This window comes from Ceratotherium simum, chromosome 14 (genome assembly GCF_057802395.1).
Source record: "Ceratotherium simum simum isolate JZ-2026a chromosome 14, ASM5780239v1, whole genome shotgun sequence".
Lineage (NCBI taxonomy): Eukaryota > Metazoa > Chordata > Mammalia > Perissodactyla > Rhinocerotidae > Ceratotherium > Ceratotherium simum.
The window spans coordinates 49,867,972-49,887,038 of record NC_141913.1 but is presented as its reverse complement, the minus strand read 5'-3'; the positions used below and the strand labels follow the sequence as shown (position 1 = coordinate 49,887,038).

General features: G+C 37.6%; 1 protein-coding gene across 1 annotated transcript in view; it reads right to left on the bottom strand.

Annotated features, from left to right (window-relative positions):
* The window catches only part of PHLPP1 (PH domain and leucine rich repeat protein phosphatase 1), a 222,918-nt gene that overhangs the window by 110,015 nt on the left and 93,836 nt on the right, over positions 1–19,067 (bottom strand). Inside the window, 1 exon segment of the mRNA XM_004422600.3 lies at positions 3,311–3,507. Coding sequence (XP_004422657.3) covers positions 3,311–3,507 — 197 coding nt within the window.

Below are 19,067 nucleotides of genomic sequence, written 5' to 3'. Positions count from 1 at the left end.
AGCTGTGGGCAGAAGTGGCATGTTCACTTCTGCATCCAAATATACAAGAGCCAGTTAATGACCCTCCAGTTATCTCTTCCCCTGCCGAAGCAACAAAGGAAGATGGCACGTTCCAAATATTATAATTATAGAGCAGAGCCTCCACCAGGCTGGGCCCCTGTACAATTATGTGAAAAAAGAAATCTCCACTGACCCACAGTGGACATATAGTGTGAGTGAGAAATAATTATTATAAGTCACTGAGATCTGCAGGGTTTTGTTACTATAGCATAACCTAGCTTACATAAACTGATACGTTGACTGTTATATAAGTGAACACACACACACACACACACACACACACACACACACACACACACACACATATTACACCAAATGTCCCCTTCGGGCATAGTAACTCTAGTTGAGAACTACTGCCCTAGAAAAACTACTTGCATACCACGAGGCATATCAACATAAAACTATTTCAGCAGCATTATTTATAATAACAAAAGACTAGAATCAACTCAAATGTCCATCAACAGGAAAATTACTTAGGAAATCATGGGAATTTAGAACACTTACAGAGTGCAACATTATACAGAAATGAAAACCACATAACAAACAACATAGAATCTTATTACGAAAGATAATATTGAGTGAAAAATTCAATCACAGAAGACCACACACAGTACAATACCATTTTTATTCAGATCAAAAAGAAGCAAAACATAGTTACATGATAAAACTGATTTCCAAAAAGTAAGACAGTGATGAATACATATTCTGGGACAGTGGCTACCTCTGGAGCTGGGGGAGGCAACGGGACACAGGTAAAGAGAACACAGGTAGAAACATTGCGATAGTTCCTAAGTTGAGGAGTAGGTTAATAGTTACTCAATTTATTATACATCATAATTTAACAAATATTAAATAAATTATCTAAACATCTATGTAAACTTCTAAAGGACAAATTAAATATAACATGATGATACAATGAACAAAAACTTATCTATTAAATATTTTTTCAACAGTTAAATGTTAAGAGAGCTTTATTTGACTTCACATTTGGAATTCCACATTTGAAAATGTAAACTAATGATCATGCTCAAGTGGTGGGTCAAATTTGATTATCATAGCAATTATGGCTAGATTATGACCAATCTATCTCACATTTCAGTTCTAGCTCATCTTTATATAAATTTAAAAAAAAAACACAAAAAAAACCTTCCATTTACTCTGTTTTTCCTTTAACAACAGAACAGAATGAAAAAAGGAACAAACATTAATGAAACCTCAGATTGCAAGAAGTAAATTATTTTCTCCTAACTGGGTCAACAGGTTTTAAAAGACTCAATTTTTCAACATACTCTATTTTTAAAGGCATAATGCAGAACAGGTTTTACTAGGTTTGCCTGTGAGAAAAGGAAGCTATTAACTTTCAATTCACTCAGTGGTAGAAATTCATCCAATAATAGGCCTGGGAAACAGGACAAGTCTCTAGCTCTGAATGAAAATGCTAATTATAACTGGATCTTCTGACCTTATCGGAACATTCCACTGCTTTCCTGCCTCTGCTTCTCTAAGCACAATAATCTTTCTAACCATCTCCTCCATATGTCAAGAGATTTTTCACCCTTCAAGTTCTACCATAATTGCTACCTCCTTCATCACAAAAGTCCCTGATTCCCCCCACAAAATGTAATCTCTCCTTCCACTAATCTCCAGCACTACTTTTTTGCACTTTCCTTAGAGCAGATACTGTTGTGTCCATCCTTCATCTCCATATAGTAAATTATAAGCTATTCAAAGGCATGGATGGTGACTTACCCATCTTGTTATTTCTGGGATGCCAAGCAAAGTCGCTTCCTCACAGAGGATATTTAATAAATAGTTATATTAAATGTGCCTATGCAAATACTTTACATTAGACAAAAGAAAGAAACAGACTGCTGACCTAACAGGGCATCAAACATTAACTATGTATTTTTAATGATGACCTATGGGAGTAATAACGATGACTAATTTTTCAGCAATCTGCCCAAAGGACAAAATCTTCAGTAATAAGATATCACTAACTCTTCACTGCTCAGACAAAAGTTAGGAAGCAATGGGTTCAAAATGGATAACTGAAATAGATCTAAACATACCTTGCAGCCTGGCTAAAACCTATTTTTAAAAATGATCAAGTATTAGTCTTCTGAGGACTAGAATGCACAATAGTAGGAGGGAAAAAAACTGACATGGGCTATTTACTCATTAGGAAAGACTAATTTAAACTCACGAATGAAGAATGAACTTGCTACATAGCAGGTGAACCACAAAACAATTTATTATTGCACACATCCGGTCTCACCTTCTTCATTTCTAATCCCTGAAACTAGCAGATCAAACATTTGCCAATTTAAAAAAGTTCATTTTAACAAAAATTGGTTTTTTATTTTTCCTCTCTTTATATTCTCCACATCCTGCCTTCTTTCCCATGCCCATGCAGGGGGAAAAAAATGGTAAAGAAAATATTTAATATGCCCCTGGTTTCCAAAAACTCATTTCTTCATCCAAATATGCCTTTGCGTTTATTAACAGATTACCATATCATTTAGAAATCAGGAAATACTGACATATAATTATGGTAATTATACCCCTACCAATGCTTGGAGTTTATAAATAAATCTAGCAAAAAAAAAAAGAATATAACATTTTCCCAAGCAAGCTGCTCCTTTCTATTTTATAAATGATAGGAATAAAATAGTTAACAAGCCCAAAGAAAAGCAGCCAGTAATATACGAAAGATCTATCAGCTGGATCACAGGTTTTCCCTGAAATGAGTAACATTTCAGGAATGAATGTTAACCCCACTTGTCACTAAACACAAACAAAGAGGTATGGCAAAGTGGGATCAAAGATTCATGCTAGAGAGTCTAACCTTCGATAAGCAAGCTTGAATGATCCTAAGGTCACAGACTTAAGGATTATTATACTAAACTACAAAATATATGGTCAAGATATCAAAAGATGTCTACTCATAAAGAATAATATACCATCTACAGCCTCAAATAAAACACTGAAATTCTAGTTGCTCTATTTTCAGTCCTATAGGTAAAATGCATGCACTAACGAAGTGAAGATCATCAGGTTCTTATGTGAGCCAACGGCACTCTTACTTTCCACAACTCCACCAACCAGCATTGCCCATTGGTGGAACACAACAAGAACTGAATAAGACCTTGGATGAGTCGAAAACCATCTTCCCTTATTACAGAAATGGCTCAAGATAAGCTCCTTAATGATGCTGAGAAACCTGATACTATTTTGTTTGTTTTAAACTTACTTTTCCACCAATTAATGGCAGAACGTGCATCTTTCCGGTCAAGCTGTCTTTCACAGATGATACTATTAGGCAGGTCCCACACAGGATGACTTGGCGTCTGGTCCAACGGTTCACTGGCAACTGCATTTTGCCTTTACGGACATTATACATTCCTGAGAGCTGAATCCGTTCAGAGCTACCGGTGCTGTGAGGTTTTCCTGAAACAAACACACGCAAACATTTTAGTCTTAAAGAAATGAGCTTTTTTCTACTCATTGGCATCACAGATAAATTACTCGGTCAACAGAGATTATTTATAGGGAAACAATCTAATTTATAATTGAGAGAATCTGAAACCTGCAGTAACACAATTATGGTAAGAAATACCACATCTACTCCACATGTACATTTTAATATTAGGTGAAGAATATTAGGTTTTAATATTAGACTTTTCCTTAAAACCCTAGGAAAAGCCCATTTTAACTCCTCTGTTGTAACCCAAGTTTTATTTCTTCTGTATTCTTCACAATTTAATTTTACATTTAAAAGAGAGATGACCAAGATTTTTATGAACGGCTTTAAGTACACTAAGGAGAAAATATTACAGACTAAGATAGGAAAATAACATTCAAGATCATGTATTTAATGAAACTAATCAATTTTAATGGAATTAACTGCTGATATTCTTCCTCCTACAGATATTCAATGTATATTTACTATTAAGGAGACAAATAAAAAATGAATGACTTTTCTAATAAGAAAATACTACTCTATAACCATAGGCTAAGTCCTCAACGATAAACTTAACACACCCATCTATGAAAGATGGCGTGTGTGGTGCTCAGTGACTCGTGGAGGGAACACAGAGACAGAGAGCGATGCACTGAGACTCAGAGACAGAGAGAGAGCTGAGAAGGATCTGATGAGTCTTGTTTCCCAGATGAAAATGAATTTGGCAGAATGACATTCAGACAAGTCCTATCAACTGAATGGGAGTACTGTGATTTACACGTGATGGAGTTGTATAAACAGGGAATAAAATATTTTCCAGTTCTAGACACTGAATATATAATAGCAAAGGGTACTGAAGCCCATGCTCAGAAATAAATTAATGAGGGACACGTGTCCTTGAATAAGACCCAAGCCAGAAGTGTTAATATTTATTTGGAAGTTTGCCTAGATGCCAAGGGCTAGCAGAAAAAACATTCAAGAGAAATTATGTTCTTGTGAATATTAAAAATTAATATAAATACCAAGTAGTTTGGGTAGATGTCTCATACCTACTGGAGAAGGAAACAGGAAGAGCGACACCAAAAACAGATCTGAAGAAGGTCCAAAGAGTGTTTGACCTTCCCAGTACATACCTCTGGGCAGAAATGTTAGCAAATAACAAAACCAGCAGGTTTGAATTTCACTTCCTCTTTCTCCCACTATATCAGAATATTTTATAAAATACTGCACACTACATAATTTTGCTGGGGCTTGACCAGAATGAAGTTTAAGTGGTTTAGCTATTTCAACTTGGCGCCCAGCAAACGACACAGCTAGCGCTCCACGGAGTTGTCTGTCCACCAGGTGCTCACGCTCCCACAGATGGGTAGGAATCGCAGGAGACTTCCAAACAGATGTGATTTGCAAAGGCTGCCAGTGATAGATCAGATTACAGTCATTCAGTTGTCCCATTATGTACAAGTTCATTTATACTCAGAGAGAAAGATGCCCAGGCTCCCAGTCTAAGAGCTCCTTCCTACATGACAAACCCTCTTCCTATAGGGAAGAAATGGGAGAGAAGAGACTCAGAGGAAAAATAAAAGGTAAATCCAAGACTAAAAACAATGTACAACAGGCAACTGGATTTCTAAAATCCAATTTCCATGACTGTAATAAATTAACATTCTCTAACAAGGAATCTGATCTAAATATGTATGCACGCACACACACACAAACACACACACACACACACACTTACATTCAGACAAATGAATGCAAAGAACCAGGCATTTTATCCAGCCACATCAGAGAGTGGCTTCAAGGACACTTGTTAACCTGTCACATTTATGTAGATCTGTGAATAATTAGAGACTGAAGAAAAAGACAACAAGGATACAAAAGGAACAGCCCCTCAATTCTCCAACTCCACAAAAATCCTAGAGAAAGTCCCGGAGCAGATCATGATGGAGTGGACGAAGGCTGGAAGGGATATATAAGAGAAAAGTATGAAGACATCAACTGGACAGGCTTTTTATTCCCTAATAAGAAAAATTCCCAAGGGGCCTTAATAGCCTTGGAGCCTCATGTTAAGATCAGGCTCTCCTTGGAAAGCCCTAAACATCCCAGTCTCAATCAAATCCCTCTTGTCTTGCTCTGAGTGAATTTCAATACCCTTGTTGTCTGCTCCCTCCCTGGGTGTTCCAGATCAGACACACCCTCAGTACTCGGCTATGTACCAAATGGACTCTGGGGAATACGGGATGAATGAGCAATATAAACCTAGGCAGTCACCCAGGCACGTCCTCCTTGTGTCAGATTTCCTTAAACTTCTCAATTTAGAGGAATTCCAATTGTCCTGTGTTCTAATAAATACCACACCACCAAAGTAACAAACGTCTGCCAGTTTAAAGTTGGATCAGTTGTTATAACTTTTATTTGAGAAATATTACCTTAATTTCCTACAGGTTTAAGGCATTTCTTACATGATCCAGTAGGAAAGATAGCAAAAGCAAGTATTTCAAGCTGAAATAGAGACCTAACCACAACAGAGGATGATTTGAACATAAACTTGCTCTCTCATACTCACTTGGCACATGGTAATTTGATAAGATTTGACATATACCCATTAAACCATCACTGGAAAATGAGCATACTGGTCATCGCCAACATTAGCCTTGCACCCACTGTGATCTCTCCCTCTCCCTCCCACCCCCACCCAGTCCCTCTCATGCTCTGGCGACCGCTGATCTGCTTTTTGTCCACGTTGTTTAGCGTGCCAACAGTTTATTCTTTTTTTTGCTGAGTAGTATTCCATTGTACGAATATACCACAGTTTATTCACCTGCTGATGGACATTTGGATGGCTTCCAATTTTTTTGTGTATCTGGACTGAGAACATTGGTGTACTATAAGTTCTTGTGTGGACATATGCTGTTATTTCTCTTGGGTAAACACACAGGACTGGCATGGTTGGGTTATACCATTTTACATCCCCATCATCAGTGCAGGAGAGTTCCAGTTGTTCTATCTCCTTGTCAACACTTTTAGCTGTTTTAGTGCATATGTAGTAGTATCTCATTATAGATTTAATTTGCCTTCTTCTAATAACTAATGATGCTGCTCATGTTTTCAAGAGCTTATTTGCAATCCACATACCTTTTTTGCTGAGGTAACTAATTCAAGTCTTTCGTCCAATTTTAATTGGATTGAGTTCCTCATATATTCTGAATACAAGTTCTTTGTCAAATATATGACTTGCAAATATTTTCTCCCAGGTCTGGCTTGCTTTTTCATTTTCTTGACAGTACTTCGGGAAAGCAAAAATTTCAATTTTAATGAAGTCCAATTACTTGTTTTATCTTTTATAATTACTGCTTTTTGTGTTGTATGTAAGAACTCTCTGACAAACTCAAGATCACTAAGATTTTCCCTTATGTTTTCTTCTATAAGCTTTATAGTTTTAATTCTTACATTTAGGTCTATGATTAATTTCAAGTTAATTGTTGTACACAGCAAGAAAAAAGTAGAAGTTCAGGGTTTTTTTGAGTTTTCCTTGCTGTTTTTGACAAATGACTATCTCGACTATGCCAGGACCATTTGTTGAAAAGATTATTCACTCCCATTTAAGTGCTTTGGCACCTGTATCAAAACAAAACTATTGACCATAGTTGAGTGTGTTAACTTCTTGATTATTCCTATTCCATTCATCTATTTGTCTATCTTCAACCAAGAGCACACTATCTTGATTTACTGAATCTTTATAATTAGTCTTGAAATCAGGTAGTGTGAGTCTTTCTCTGTAAAGAATGACAGTTCTATTTCTTTCATTGCAATTTGGTTGCCTTTTATTTCTTTTTCTTTCCTTGCTGCACTAGCTGGAAACTTCCATACAATATTGAATAGAAGTAATGAAAGCAGACATCCTTTCCTTTTTCCTAATCTTCAGTTTTTCACCATTAAAAACACTATTAATGGGCCAGTCCCAGTGGCCTAGTGGTTAAGGTCAGTGTACTCCGCTTTCGCGGCCCAGGTTCAGTTATCGGGCGTGGACCTACACCACTCATCTGTCAGTGGCCACGCTGCAGTGGTGGCTCACATACAAAAAGAGGAAGATTGGCAGTGGATGTTAGCTCAGGGCAAATCTTCCTCAGCAAAAAAACAAAAAAACAATAAAATCACACTATTAACTGTATGTTTTTCACAGATGCCTTTTATCAAGCTGAGGAAGTTCCCTTCTATTCCTAAGTTGCTAAGTTGTTTTCTTTTTTAATCAGAAAGGGATGTTGCAATTATTCAAATGCTGCTTCTGTCATCTATGGAGATGAACGTGATAAATTCAATTGCTTCTTTTTTTTTTTTTTTTAAAGATTTTATTTATTTATTTTTTCCCCCCAAAGCCCCAGTAGATAGTTGTGTGTCACAGCTGCACATCCTTCTAGTTGCTGTATGTGGGACGCAGCCTCAGCATGGCCGGAGAAGCAGCGCGTCGGTGCGAGCCCGGGATCCGAACCCGGGTCGCCAGCAGTGGAGCGTGCTCACTTAACCACCAAGCCACGGGGCCGGCCCTCAATTGCTTCTTAAATGCTAAACTAGTTTTGCATTCCCAGGATAAATTGCACTTGGTCATGATATATTATTTTTACATATTGTTGGATTCAATTTGCTAAAACTTCATTAATAATTATTCCATTTATGTTCATGAGGGATTTCAGATTATACTTCTCTTTTTTCATAATTATACTTGTCTTTTTCTAGCTTTCTAGTCAGGGTAATGCTGGCCTCATGGACCAAGTTGAAAAGTACTCTTTCCTCTTTACTTTTCTGGAAGAGTTTGGCTGGAATTGGTATTATTTCTTCTTTAAACTTTTGGTAGAATTCACCAGTGAAGCCACCTAGACTTGGAGTCTTGTTTTTTTGGGGGTGTGTGTGTGGGTGTGTGTGTATGTGGGAGAGAGAAGGTTTTAACTTAATAATTTCAATTTCTCTTTTTTTGTGTGTGAGGAAGATCAGTCCTGAGCTAACATCCGATGCCAACCCTCCTCTTTTTTGCTGAGGAAGATTGGCCCTGGGTTAACACTCGTGCCCATCTTCCTCTACTTTATATGGGACGCCGCCACAGCACGGCTTGACAAGCAGTGCGTCGGTGCGCGCCTGGGATCTGAACCTGTGAACCCCGGGCTCTGGAAGCAGAGCACATGCACTTAACCGCTGCGCCACCGGGCTGGCCCCCAATAATTTCAGTTTCTTGTAAGGGCTATTCCATTATCTATTTCTTCTTGAGTAAGCTTTGGTAGTTTGACTTTCAAAAAGTTTGTCCATTTCATTTAAGATGTCATACAGTTGGCATAAAGTTGTTTGAAATATTTCCTTATTATCTTTTTAATATCTACAGAATCTGTAGTGACATCACTTCTCTCATTCCTGATACTGGTACCTTGATTCTTCCAACTGTTCTGGATCAGTCCGGTTAGAGGATTACCAATTTTATTCAACTTCTCCAAGAACCACTTTTTGGTTTCCTTCTCTATTGTTTTTCTGTTTATGATTTCATTTATTTTTGTTATCATTATTGCTTCTTTTACTAAAATTTTGGGATTAACTTAACGTTTATTTTTTCTAGTTTCTCAAGGTAGAAACCGAGGTTGCTGATTTGAGGCTTTTCTTTTTTCCTAATATAGGCATTTAAGTGCTATATAAACTTCCTTCTAAGCACTGCTTTAGCTGTATTCCACAAATGCTGGTATACTGTGGTTTCAGGTTCACTAATTTTTTCTTTTGCAGTGTTCAATCTACTGTTAATTCCATCTAGTGTACTTTTCGTCTCTAGAAGTTCAATTTGGGTGTATGTGTTTGTGTGTGTGTGTGCATGTGTATACACTTATATGCACACACGCATATGTATATACCTTCCACGTCTCTCCTTAACATGTTGATGCTTTCTTTTACCTTCATGAATATATGGAACATAATTAAAATAGCCACTTAGATATCCTTGCCAACTAATTCCATCATCTGTATCATTTCTATGTCAGTTTTGTTTCATTGAGTCTTCTCCTCATTATGGGTCACATTTGCCTGCTTATTTGCACATCTGGTAATTTTTGTTTGAAGGCTAGTCATGAATTTTATCTTGTTGAGTGCTGGATATTTCCGTATTTCTATAAATATTATAGAGTGTTGTTGTGGGACACAGTTAAGTTAGTTGGAAACAGCTTGGCTCTTACAAGGCTTGCTTTCTAAGATTTGTCATATAAGACCAGAGCAGCCTTAAGACTAGACCTAACAGTACTCTATCTGTACTTTTTCCACTCTGGCTGGTAGGAACATGAACTATTCTTAGCTCTGTGTGAGCTTCAAGGTTTGTTCCCTCTGTTCCTCTTCAGTGGCTTCTTCCCCCAGCCTTGGAGAGTTTCCTCACATACCCGCACTGATCAGTACTCAGCTAAAGCCTCAATGATGACTCCTTGCACATCTCTGGGACTCTGTCTCTCTGAGCAGCTCTTTTCTCTCAGCACTCTGCTTTGTAAACCCAAGCTGCTTAGCCTCAGTGGACTCCCAGCTCTGTGCCCTGAACTCAGGGTGAATACCAGGCTCTGTCTAGGTTCCTCCTGTCTGCAGCTGAGGCCTGGACATCCCTCTCATCAGTAAGTTGGCACATTTGTAGGGTTCTTCTAATTTGTTTCCTCTCTCTCAAGGAGTGCATTTGTTGTGGGGTTTTATGTCCTGTGCTGCCTGATGCCCAGTGTCTGAAAGCTGTTTCATATTCTTCGTGTGATTTTTAGTTGTTTTGGGTAAAAGAGTAATGTGGTCCCTGTCACTTCATCTTGGCTGGAATAAAGTGCCATATTTTTTAGCTGAACTCTTTCTAACACCTATTGTTCACTTTTATAGATTATAAAAACATATTTAAATTAATTAAAGATTTTCTTCAAAGTGCTGAATATCAACACATATATTACTATATTCAGAAATTCAGAGAAGCCCTGTCAGACCAGTGGACTGGAAGAGTTATCTGCCCTTGTCCAAAAATGGCTCTAAACTTCAGTATTACATAGTTCTTCTTTTCCAATTATTGACTGTAATGAAGATATAAGCAACTTCTAATTTCCTGCCTTACATTCAATTGTAAATAACAGGCCTAAAGTTACCTCTCCACTCTTTTTCAAAGTAAAGGACTGAACTTTGCAGTAAGTCTTTTCCTCTACTCAGAGGTCCTTCTTGACATCCATATTTATAAGTATTAATCTAAATAGTTCAAGCGTCTGCATAATTCACTTCTGGTTAAGATGGGTGTCACTATACCACCTTTAGAAACCAAATGTAAACAGAACAATAATGCATAGTTCATTAATCTCTCTACCCTGCCACAAATATTAGAATTTCAACCTTAACAGACAAGACCAAGATAACTGGATAGAGCTAGTTTAATGGAAAAAATCCTGAATGAGAATTCTAAAACAGCCTTCTTTGTTGACTCAAGTGGGAGTAGGGCTTATTATTGTAACAATTGCTTCAGACACAGTGTTTCTAAAAGTGTGGTCCCAGGACCAGTAGTGCCAGAAACAGCTGGAAACTTATTAGAAGTGCAAATTCTCAGGCCCCACCCCAGAATACTGAATAGGCATCTCTGGGGGTGCAGCCCAGCAAACTGTGTTTTAACAAGCCCTATATAAACACCAGTCTGATTAACAACAAGATCATTGTGATGGTTAGACAAACTCCTCCCTCCTCTAAAATAAGAGTCTGGGATTTTGCTTGTTTCTTTCCTTTTTTATTCTCTTCTCTTTTCTTCTCGTCGGTTAAAGTCTACACTTAAATTTGTCATTCCACAAGATGAGAGAATTTTAACTTTGGGGGGAAAAAAGAACATAGTAAAACATCACTAATTTGGATTTTGACCAGGAGCTTTTGAAACTGAAGTCTACTTATGTCTTATCAGCAGCGAATTTTACTAAATAAATTAATAAACATGATTAGAAGTAATTATTAATATAAGGGAAACTACAGTCTGTTCCGCTACAATATGTATTTCATTAATACCAGTTAGCTTAGGTATGAGGGGAATAATGTCAGTATAATATGCTTATTGTGTTGGTTCCTAAGGGTTTACTCTAGGCAAGGAGATTGAGAGTAGAATTATAACTTTCAAAAGCAAAGGAAAAAGCCCACAGTAAATGCACCGTCTCAATGCCTGCAAGCCACGCCCATAAGCCAGCATTTCCACTCTTCTGTTATTGAGCATTTTTCATACATATTCCCTAAAGCAACTCAACTTTCAGCCACACTAAGCTGCCTGCCAGACTGTCCAGGTTATCTCCTGAGGTACCCAATATTATTTTTCTTAGTATTTTGGTTAGAAAGATGCATGGACTTACAGTCCTGTCCTTCCCCAAATCTATTTTCTCATAAACCCTTTTATTTTTAATTTACAATTTTGGAGAACAAGAGAATTTTCAGGAAGATAAATATAAGTAGCAGAAATACCTGTTTTAACTAGAAGACCATTGAAACAATGTAGAAATAAGCATAAATTTGGTTGTTACCAATTTACATGTCGTTGCTAAATACATCCTAGTGTCTATCACTGGTAGTTTAAAAATGTCCACAAATTCTTTTAAATTCTTCCCTTCAAAAGGTGAAGCCTAATTCCACTCCCCTTGCATGTGGACTGTACTTGGACTTAGTGACTTGCTTCTCACAAGCAGAATGTGGCAGACTTGATGACTGCTTGGAACTTCTCAAACTGAGTGGCAAAAGGCACATAGCTTCCTCTTTGCTCTCTGTAGGATCACTCCCTCTGGGGAAGCCAGCTGCCAAGTCATGAAGACTCTCTGGGAACCCTATGAAAAGGCGAACAAGGTGGGGAACTGAAACTTCCTGCCAACAGCCAGCAAGGAACTGACGCCTCTTTTCAGCAGCCACGTGAGCAAGCCATATTGGAAAGCAGATCCTCCAGCCCCTGTGAAGCCCAGAGAACTGTGCCCCTAGGACACCTTGACTGCAAACTTAATGAGAGTCTCCAGCCAGAACTACCCAGCTTAGCCACTCCTGAATTCCTGACTCAAAGAAACTAGGGGACAATAAATGTGTGGTGTTTTAAGCCACTAAGTTTTGGGGCAGTAACTAATACCACTTTACTATATTGGTTTCACTTAGTTCTGTTTACCTGAACATAGTAAAACGTTAATAACCTACATTTCCCTAAAATAATCTACAAAAATATTTACAGGACTTTGTCTAACTAGTGAAGGTCTACCGTAACCTAAAATAGTCAAAAACAAGACTAGAACAGCCCATTAAAGCAATCACAATTTCCAAAACTTTAGAGAATGAAAGTATTCATGATGCTATAGCACCAAAAATTAAGAAAGTTTTATCACTACATAAAAGTTAATGGAAGAATTTATCATGTCCCTGGAACTGAAAATAGGAGTAAGTGAAAACACTCAACTGTCACCTCACCTCCTCTACCTTTAGAGCTTAGACTGATAAAACTCTACAGCATGTTTCTTATTGCATATAAATCCTTAAATCCTTCTTGACTACCTCCAGTGACAGAAAGACTGAATTAAATTACTTGCCCAGAGTCATTTCAAGAGCTAGCAGGAGGATTTAAATAACCCCATAACAAGGTCTAGAGACCTGAGCACTGAACTGGCACCTGGGAATTCTGTCTCAGAGCCGAAAGGCTAACCCAGCTCAGCAAGGCGTGCTGGCAGGAGCTTTGAAACAGATTTAGGACTAGTTGCTTTTAGCTAATGGAAATGACAACCAGCTGCTACACAGATTTGGGGAGGGTTAATTTATGCATTAGATCAAAATACATAAAGTCAACTGCCCAGTAAATCTTGCTTTTACTGACAGCTACTCAATTTGGTTAGGTTTATTTATATTTCCCAAATTACTGTAGACCCTTATCCCTGAGAAATGCCATGCCCCGAACCTTTGCCTAATCTCAAAATTCTCGAATACCACTAGAGCTTATAATTTCCCTTATAAGATTCATTAAACAATACCTGGAAAATGTGACCTACTCCTTCATACTCTTAAAGATTCTGTAAACAAAGGGCCAAAGTAATTTAAATGGGGGGAAAAAAATCCACCAAAGCAAACTCTAATATACTATAGTACAATCAGGCACAAACTTAAAAAATCTGAAAAATCAAAGTAATAAAGATGATTATTATGACAACACTGTGTAGCCAACTATAATAAATTTAAATGCTGAATGAAGACAAGTTACAGCAGAGGGCCTCAAACTTTAGGAAGCAACAAAATCACCTGGAAGGCTTGCTAAAAACAGACTGCAGTGCACCACCACCCAGAGTTTCTGCTCACGCTGCAACTCTTGGGACCATAATTTCAGACCCACCGAGTTACAGTATTAGGTTAACCATCTCTTATTGACCCGGTGGATCATGAGCATTTGGTTGACTAACTTTGACCAAAGAAGCAAGTGAATCAAGTTGGGGAAAAGATGAGAGAGGGAACTGGGAATGAACTAGAGAGCAGGTGCGGCCTTTTACGCTGCCCTCTTCCCTCCTGCCTGCCTCATCTCCTGTCCTCACAAGGAACCAGATTCATTTCTCAGGCATCTTTCAAGGTCCCTCCACTCCATCATCAAAATTACTTCTTTTTTTTTTTTAAAGATTTTTGAATTTTTTTATTTATTTTCCCCCCAAGGCCCCAGTAGATGGTTGTATGTCATAGCTGCACATCCTTCCAGTTGCTGTATGTGGGATGCAGCCTCAGCGTGGCCGGAGAAGCGGTGCGTCGGTGCATGCCCAGGAGCCGAACATGGGCCGCCAGCAGCGGAGCGCGCGCACTTAACCGCTAAGCCACGGGGCTGGCCCCAAAATTACTTCTTAGTTGTCTAAATATCTGATGCTCACATCTCTTCTTGGGATGTGCATTTAGAAAAGGTATTTTCGGGGCCGGCCCGTGGCTTAGTGGTTAAGTGCTCGCACTCCACTACTGGCGGCCCAGGTTCAGATCCTGGGCGCGCACCCACGCACTGCTTCTCCAGCCATGCTGAGGCCGCGTCCCACATACAGCAACTGGAAGGATGTGCAACTATGACATACAACTATCTACTGGGGCCTTGGGGGGAAAATATATAAATAAATAAAATTAAAAAAAAAAAAGAAAAGGTATTTTCTTCAAATGTGGGTTTCATTACAATTTCGTATTCATAGAGACGGTAACCCTTTCCTGCTGTATGAGCTTCTTCAGCTCAGTTCCAGGAGCAATATATGGTTAGCTGGTGTGGCCTCCCCTTATTAATTTCATATTTGGCAAAGAAAACACATTTGAAAAATCTCATCAAATCAACCTTCACCTGTCAGTTCAATGTCTTCACCATCTGTTACATCCCAGAATGGTAATCTCATTTTTCCTGTGCATAACTTCAGATCGTACCTTAAGAATCTTTTCAACATTCTTGAGTTTTCTTTCTCATTTGATGAGCAATTTTTTCCTTGGCTAGAACAATCACTGAAATAGTTCCACTAACTTTTTGTTGTCGTTTCCATTATAATGAATGGCAGCCTTATTCAGATTCTCACGTTTGTTACGCTTCTGCCATACTCAACATTTGTAAGTTACCTACAACTTCTATTTTCTGGCTAAAAACCATCACTTTGGTAGAGTTCAGAATTTTCATCACCTGCGTTCCTGGCTGGTTTTATTTTGTGGTACTTCTCCACACAGAATAATGTCACAAGGCACAAGCATTACAGCGTAAACACCACGAGTGAGGAGAAACAGCTGGACTTTGCTGAAATGATGAAGCTGGCCGGCAGGCCTTAGGAATGACTAAATCTTAAATCTGAGAATGCCTAAGGTGCAGTATACCCCTACTTACTCTAACTGCTCTCAAAACAATAAACAACACACTCACTACCTCCTTTAGATAAAAATTGTGACTTGTGTCAGAGGTGATGCATACTGCTGGGGGTGTGGAAATCAAGATGATGAAGCTAGACAGCTCCACTGCTCCAGCTGAGTCAAGTTTTCACTGTGAGATGCTTTTAGTAGGAGTACTGTCATGTTCCAGCCAGGCACACACACATTCATAGGTAAATACTGACATAAAAATTCTAAAGTCAAGCATTAACGGTTTTTGGATAATCCATACCACTACTCCTCTCTCCTAAGACAGAAAAAAAACAACTACATTTCAGTTTCCTTTGCTGCAAAGAACAGACTCAGCCAAGATGACTTCAGAAGGTTACAAAGAACAATGTCTATCACATAAGACACAATATGATTCAAAATTCTTTTCCACGGTGGCTCTCTCTCGGAGACGGGATTAGAGTCTACTTTCCTCTTAAGGACACATACTGACAACATTTAAATTGGACTTTTATAAACAAAAACAAAGATTTCAAGAGCAAAACAATTTCCTAAAAACTATTTTCCACTGCTCTCTACTGCATTAGATAATATTCAGTTGACTACTCCTTTCCCTGTGAAGTTTACATTAAAGATGGTGAGTCTAGATGCAAAAATTCTAAAACCGACCTTAAGAAACTATCTTGTACAAATGTCACTTCAGAGATGTCTAAAACTCATCCATTCCAAACAGATGACTATAACTCAACTTATTAGGAATTTCTATTAAAAAATTTTACAAAACCTCCCATTATTAGCTCATTCCTGTGATTTACTTATAGGAAATTTCAGAATCTTTATTTTAAACTTTCTCAGAACCACACACAAAATCCACAAACTTCCCACTTAAATTATTTTCAATTATTACTTTAAATAAAGCCCCATCATCAAAAGATGAAAAGGGAGTAAAACAACAAAATAAACATAACCCTACTTTCTCTGTAGTATTATAAACATTTTAGTGAATTTTTTCGATTTTAATTTACAAACATTTATATAATTGTAATCATAACAGGCACACCATTTTATATCATGCTTTAGCATCTTCAGATTGTATCATACACATTTTTCCAAGCTGTCAGTCTTTATTTCTTAAAGACTTGCAAAATACTCCATAAGCTTTCATTTGTTTACCCATTTCCTCATTATTGACAACTGTTTCTGAATTTTCATTCTATAAATTGCTAAATCAAAGTGCATGACTTTTTTACAACTCCCCATCCCTCTTTAATATTACTAGTTCTTTCTGGCCAGCAGCTCTAAATCAGCTATAAATCAAAATGAGCAAAAATAAGCATGCTTCCATTACTGAATATTTTTCCCAAAGGAATGAGTAACCTTTCCAGATATCCTAAGAACATGTGAAAGGAAAAAAACAGCACAATAAGCCATATTATTAATAAAAATAAGCCCACATCCACTACCCATAATGGAAATAGGTTTCATATTGTTGATACTAGTAGGTGAGTTTGAATAAGATATATGAAGTCACTACTTTTTAAAGAATTATTAAAAGAAAATAGACAAGTAAAAGAAAAAAACCTATAATTTTTCTGGTGAAAACTTTTGTATTTGTACATAGACAAACAGCATTTCTAATTTTATCTAGCACTCTACACTGTTTCCTCTCTGTTCCCACACCCCAAAAAGGAACAGCATTTTACCAAATGGGGAGAGAGTTACGCTGTCATAAGTCACTAATTTTGACTAGAAAGAGCAGCAAAACACTTAGCAATGGATTAAAAAAACATTTTCAAACAAGTACAATGAAAAGAAAATAGCTGTAATTGACTATCATGAATTTTATAGTGCTTGCTATCATAAAAGCATATTTAATAAGTCTTTCAGATCTACGGTAATGATTTAAGACCTTGGTGACCAAATCATTTATTCACAACAAGTCAGTCTTTTGATCTTTAGAGGATTCTAGAACTCCAGAACGCCAGTCTTCCTGGGCATTAGAGTTCCTCCAAGTGACCCCACCTTGTAGATTCTAGAGTAGGCCAAACACATGGTCTACTAGGTATGGGTCTTTCCTATGATGCACAAGTCCAAAGCCTTGCACGATATCTGGAATAGACTGAGTGCTCAACAAGCATCTGTTACATGAATGAAAACACTCCTACGTTTGGGCCAAAGAAAACAGCCACCTCTCAACATATATAGCAAATTACTAAAACTATACAATCTATAGCTATGTGTTTGGAAAAAAGATAGGAGAGAAAATGGGTGGCTCAAAACAAACTTCCAGCCTCTAACAATCTTTAATTTATATTACTGAGGAAAACATTTGCCTAGAATTATTAGCCAAATATTTCAAGCTTCTTTTCTAGAACATAAGGGAATTTTTTTTTAAGAGGATATTTTCAATGGACAAATGAAAGTCATTCGGCTGAATTAATTACAATTTGTATACATTTTTGAAAAAATAACCTGTCCCTATTTTCATCATAAAGTGTCCTGGGAGTATGATAATAGATACGTACATAAACACTCAAACGAAGTAGATATGACAAAAGGATGAGTAACAGAGATCACACCAGGAAGAATCAGAAAGGAGGATAAATGAGAAAGAGGCTTGTGTTTACAACAGGAATAATGTCCATTTATCATTTTTAGTGTCCCTGGAAATTAGAGAGCAAAATCTGTCTCCAAAACTTACTGACGATAGAAAGGAATACTTGCTAGCTCATTTTTCAGACTACAAATAAAGTGACCAGAAGAACAAAAACTTTTGAGAAACATGAATTTCCAGGTACCATGAAACCTTATATCAGAAATTTAAATGCCTGCTCTTCATTTTCATTGTGATTTATAGAAGCAATATATCGTATTGTAACAGAACATCATTCCCGGTCATACTTTTCAACCCTAAATTATCAAAGAGAAGTTTTAATTTTAGTAGGGCAACAAATTATAAAATGTCATTACTCAAAACAACACAGGGGAGTTTGAGAGGAATGACTCAGAACACACTGGAAAACCTAAATCCCACATCCAAAATAATAAAATAAAAGCTTCATGGCTACAAAATATATTAAAATGATGTTTTAAAATATGAATGCACCAAAATGCCATTCTGCTTACAATAGCATATATTACATATGCTATTTTGGTAGAGACTGGCTGGATGTTCAACAATCCCATTTCATCTTCCTGGACACACACAACAACTACATTTCTCAGCCTCTCTAGAAATTCGGCTGGAGCCATGCAACTGGTTCTGGCCAACAAAATGTGGGCAGAAATAAGACACGCCATTTCCAGATCCGCCTATACCACACATGCTCTTCCACTATACCCACTAACCAGCTGGATGAAGACAGTCCAAGAGAACTCTCTGAGGAGGCTCAAAGGGACGGTGAGCCACAAGATGAAGGAGCCCAGCTTCCTGAGTCACTTGGAATGGAGCTGCCTGACCAGAAACGTCAGCAATGGACTTGATCATGAGAATAAAAGAAACCCGTATTATGTTAAAGTATAAGATTGGTATGGGTAGTTGTTGCAGCAGCTAAAATTTCCCTAACACAGTTATATTCAAGTCAAAATTTCACCCTAACTGGAACTGAAATAAACGGCTATCACATCCCATTAGCAAACTTCTAGAACTGGGAACATCAATATTCTTAAGTAGGGTACCAAGTTTCCCATCCTTCCTCTGACATACGAGAGAAAA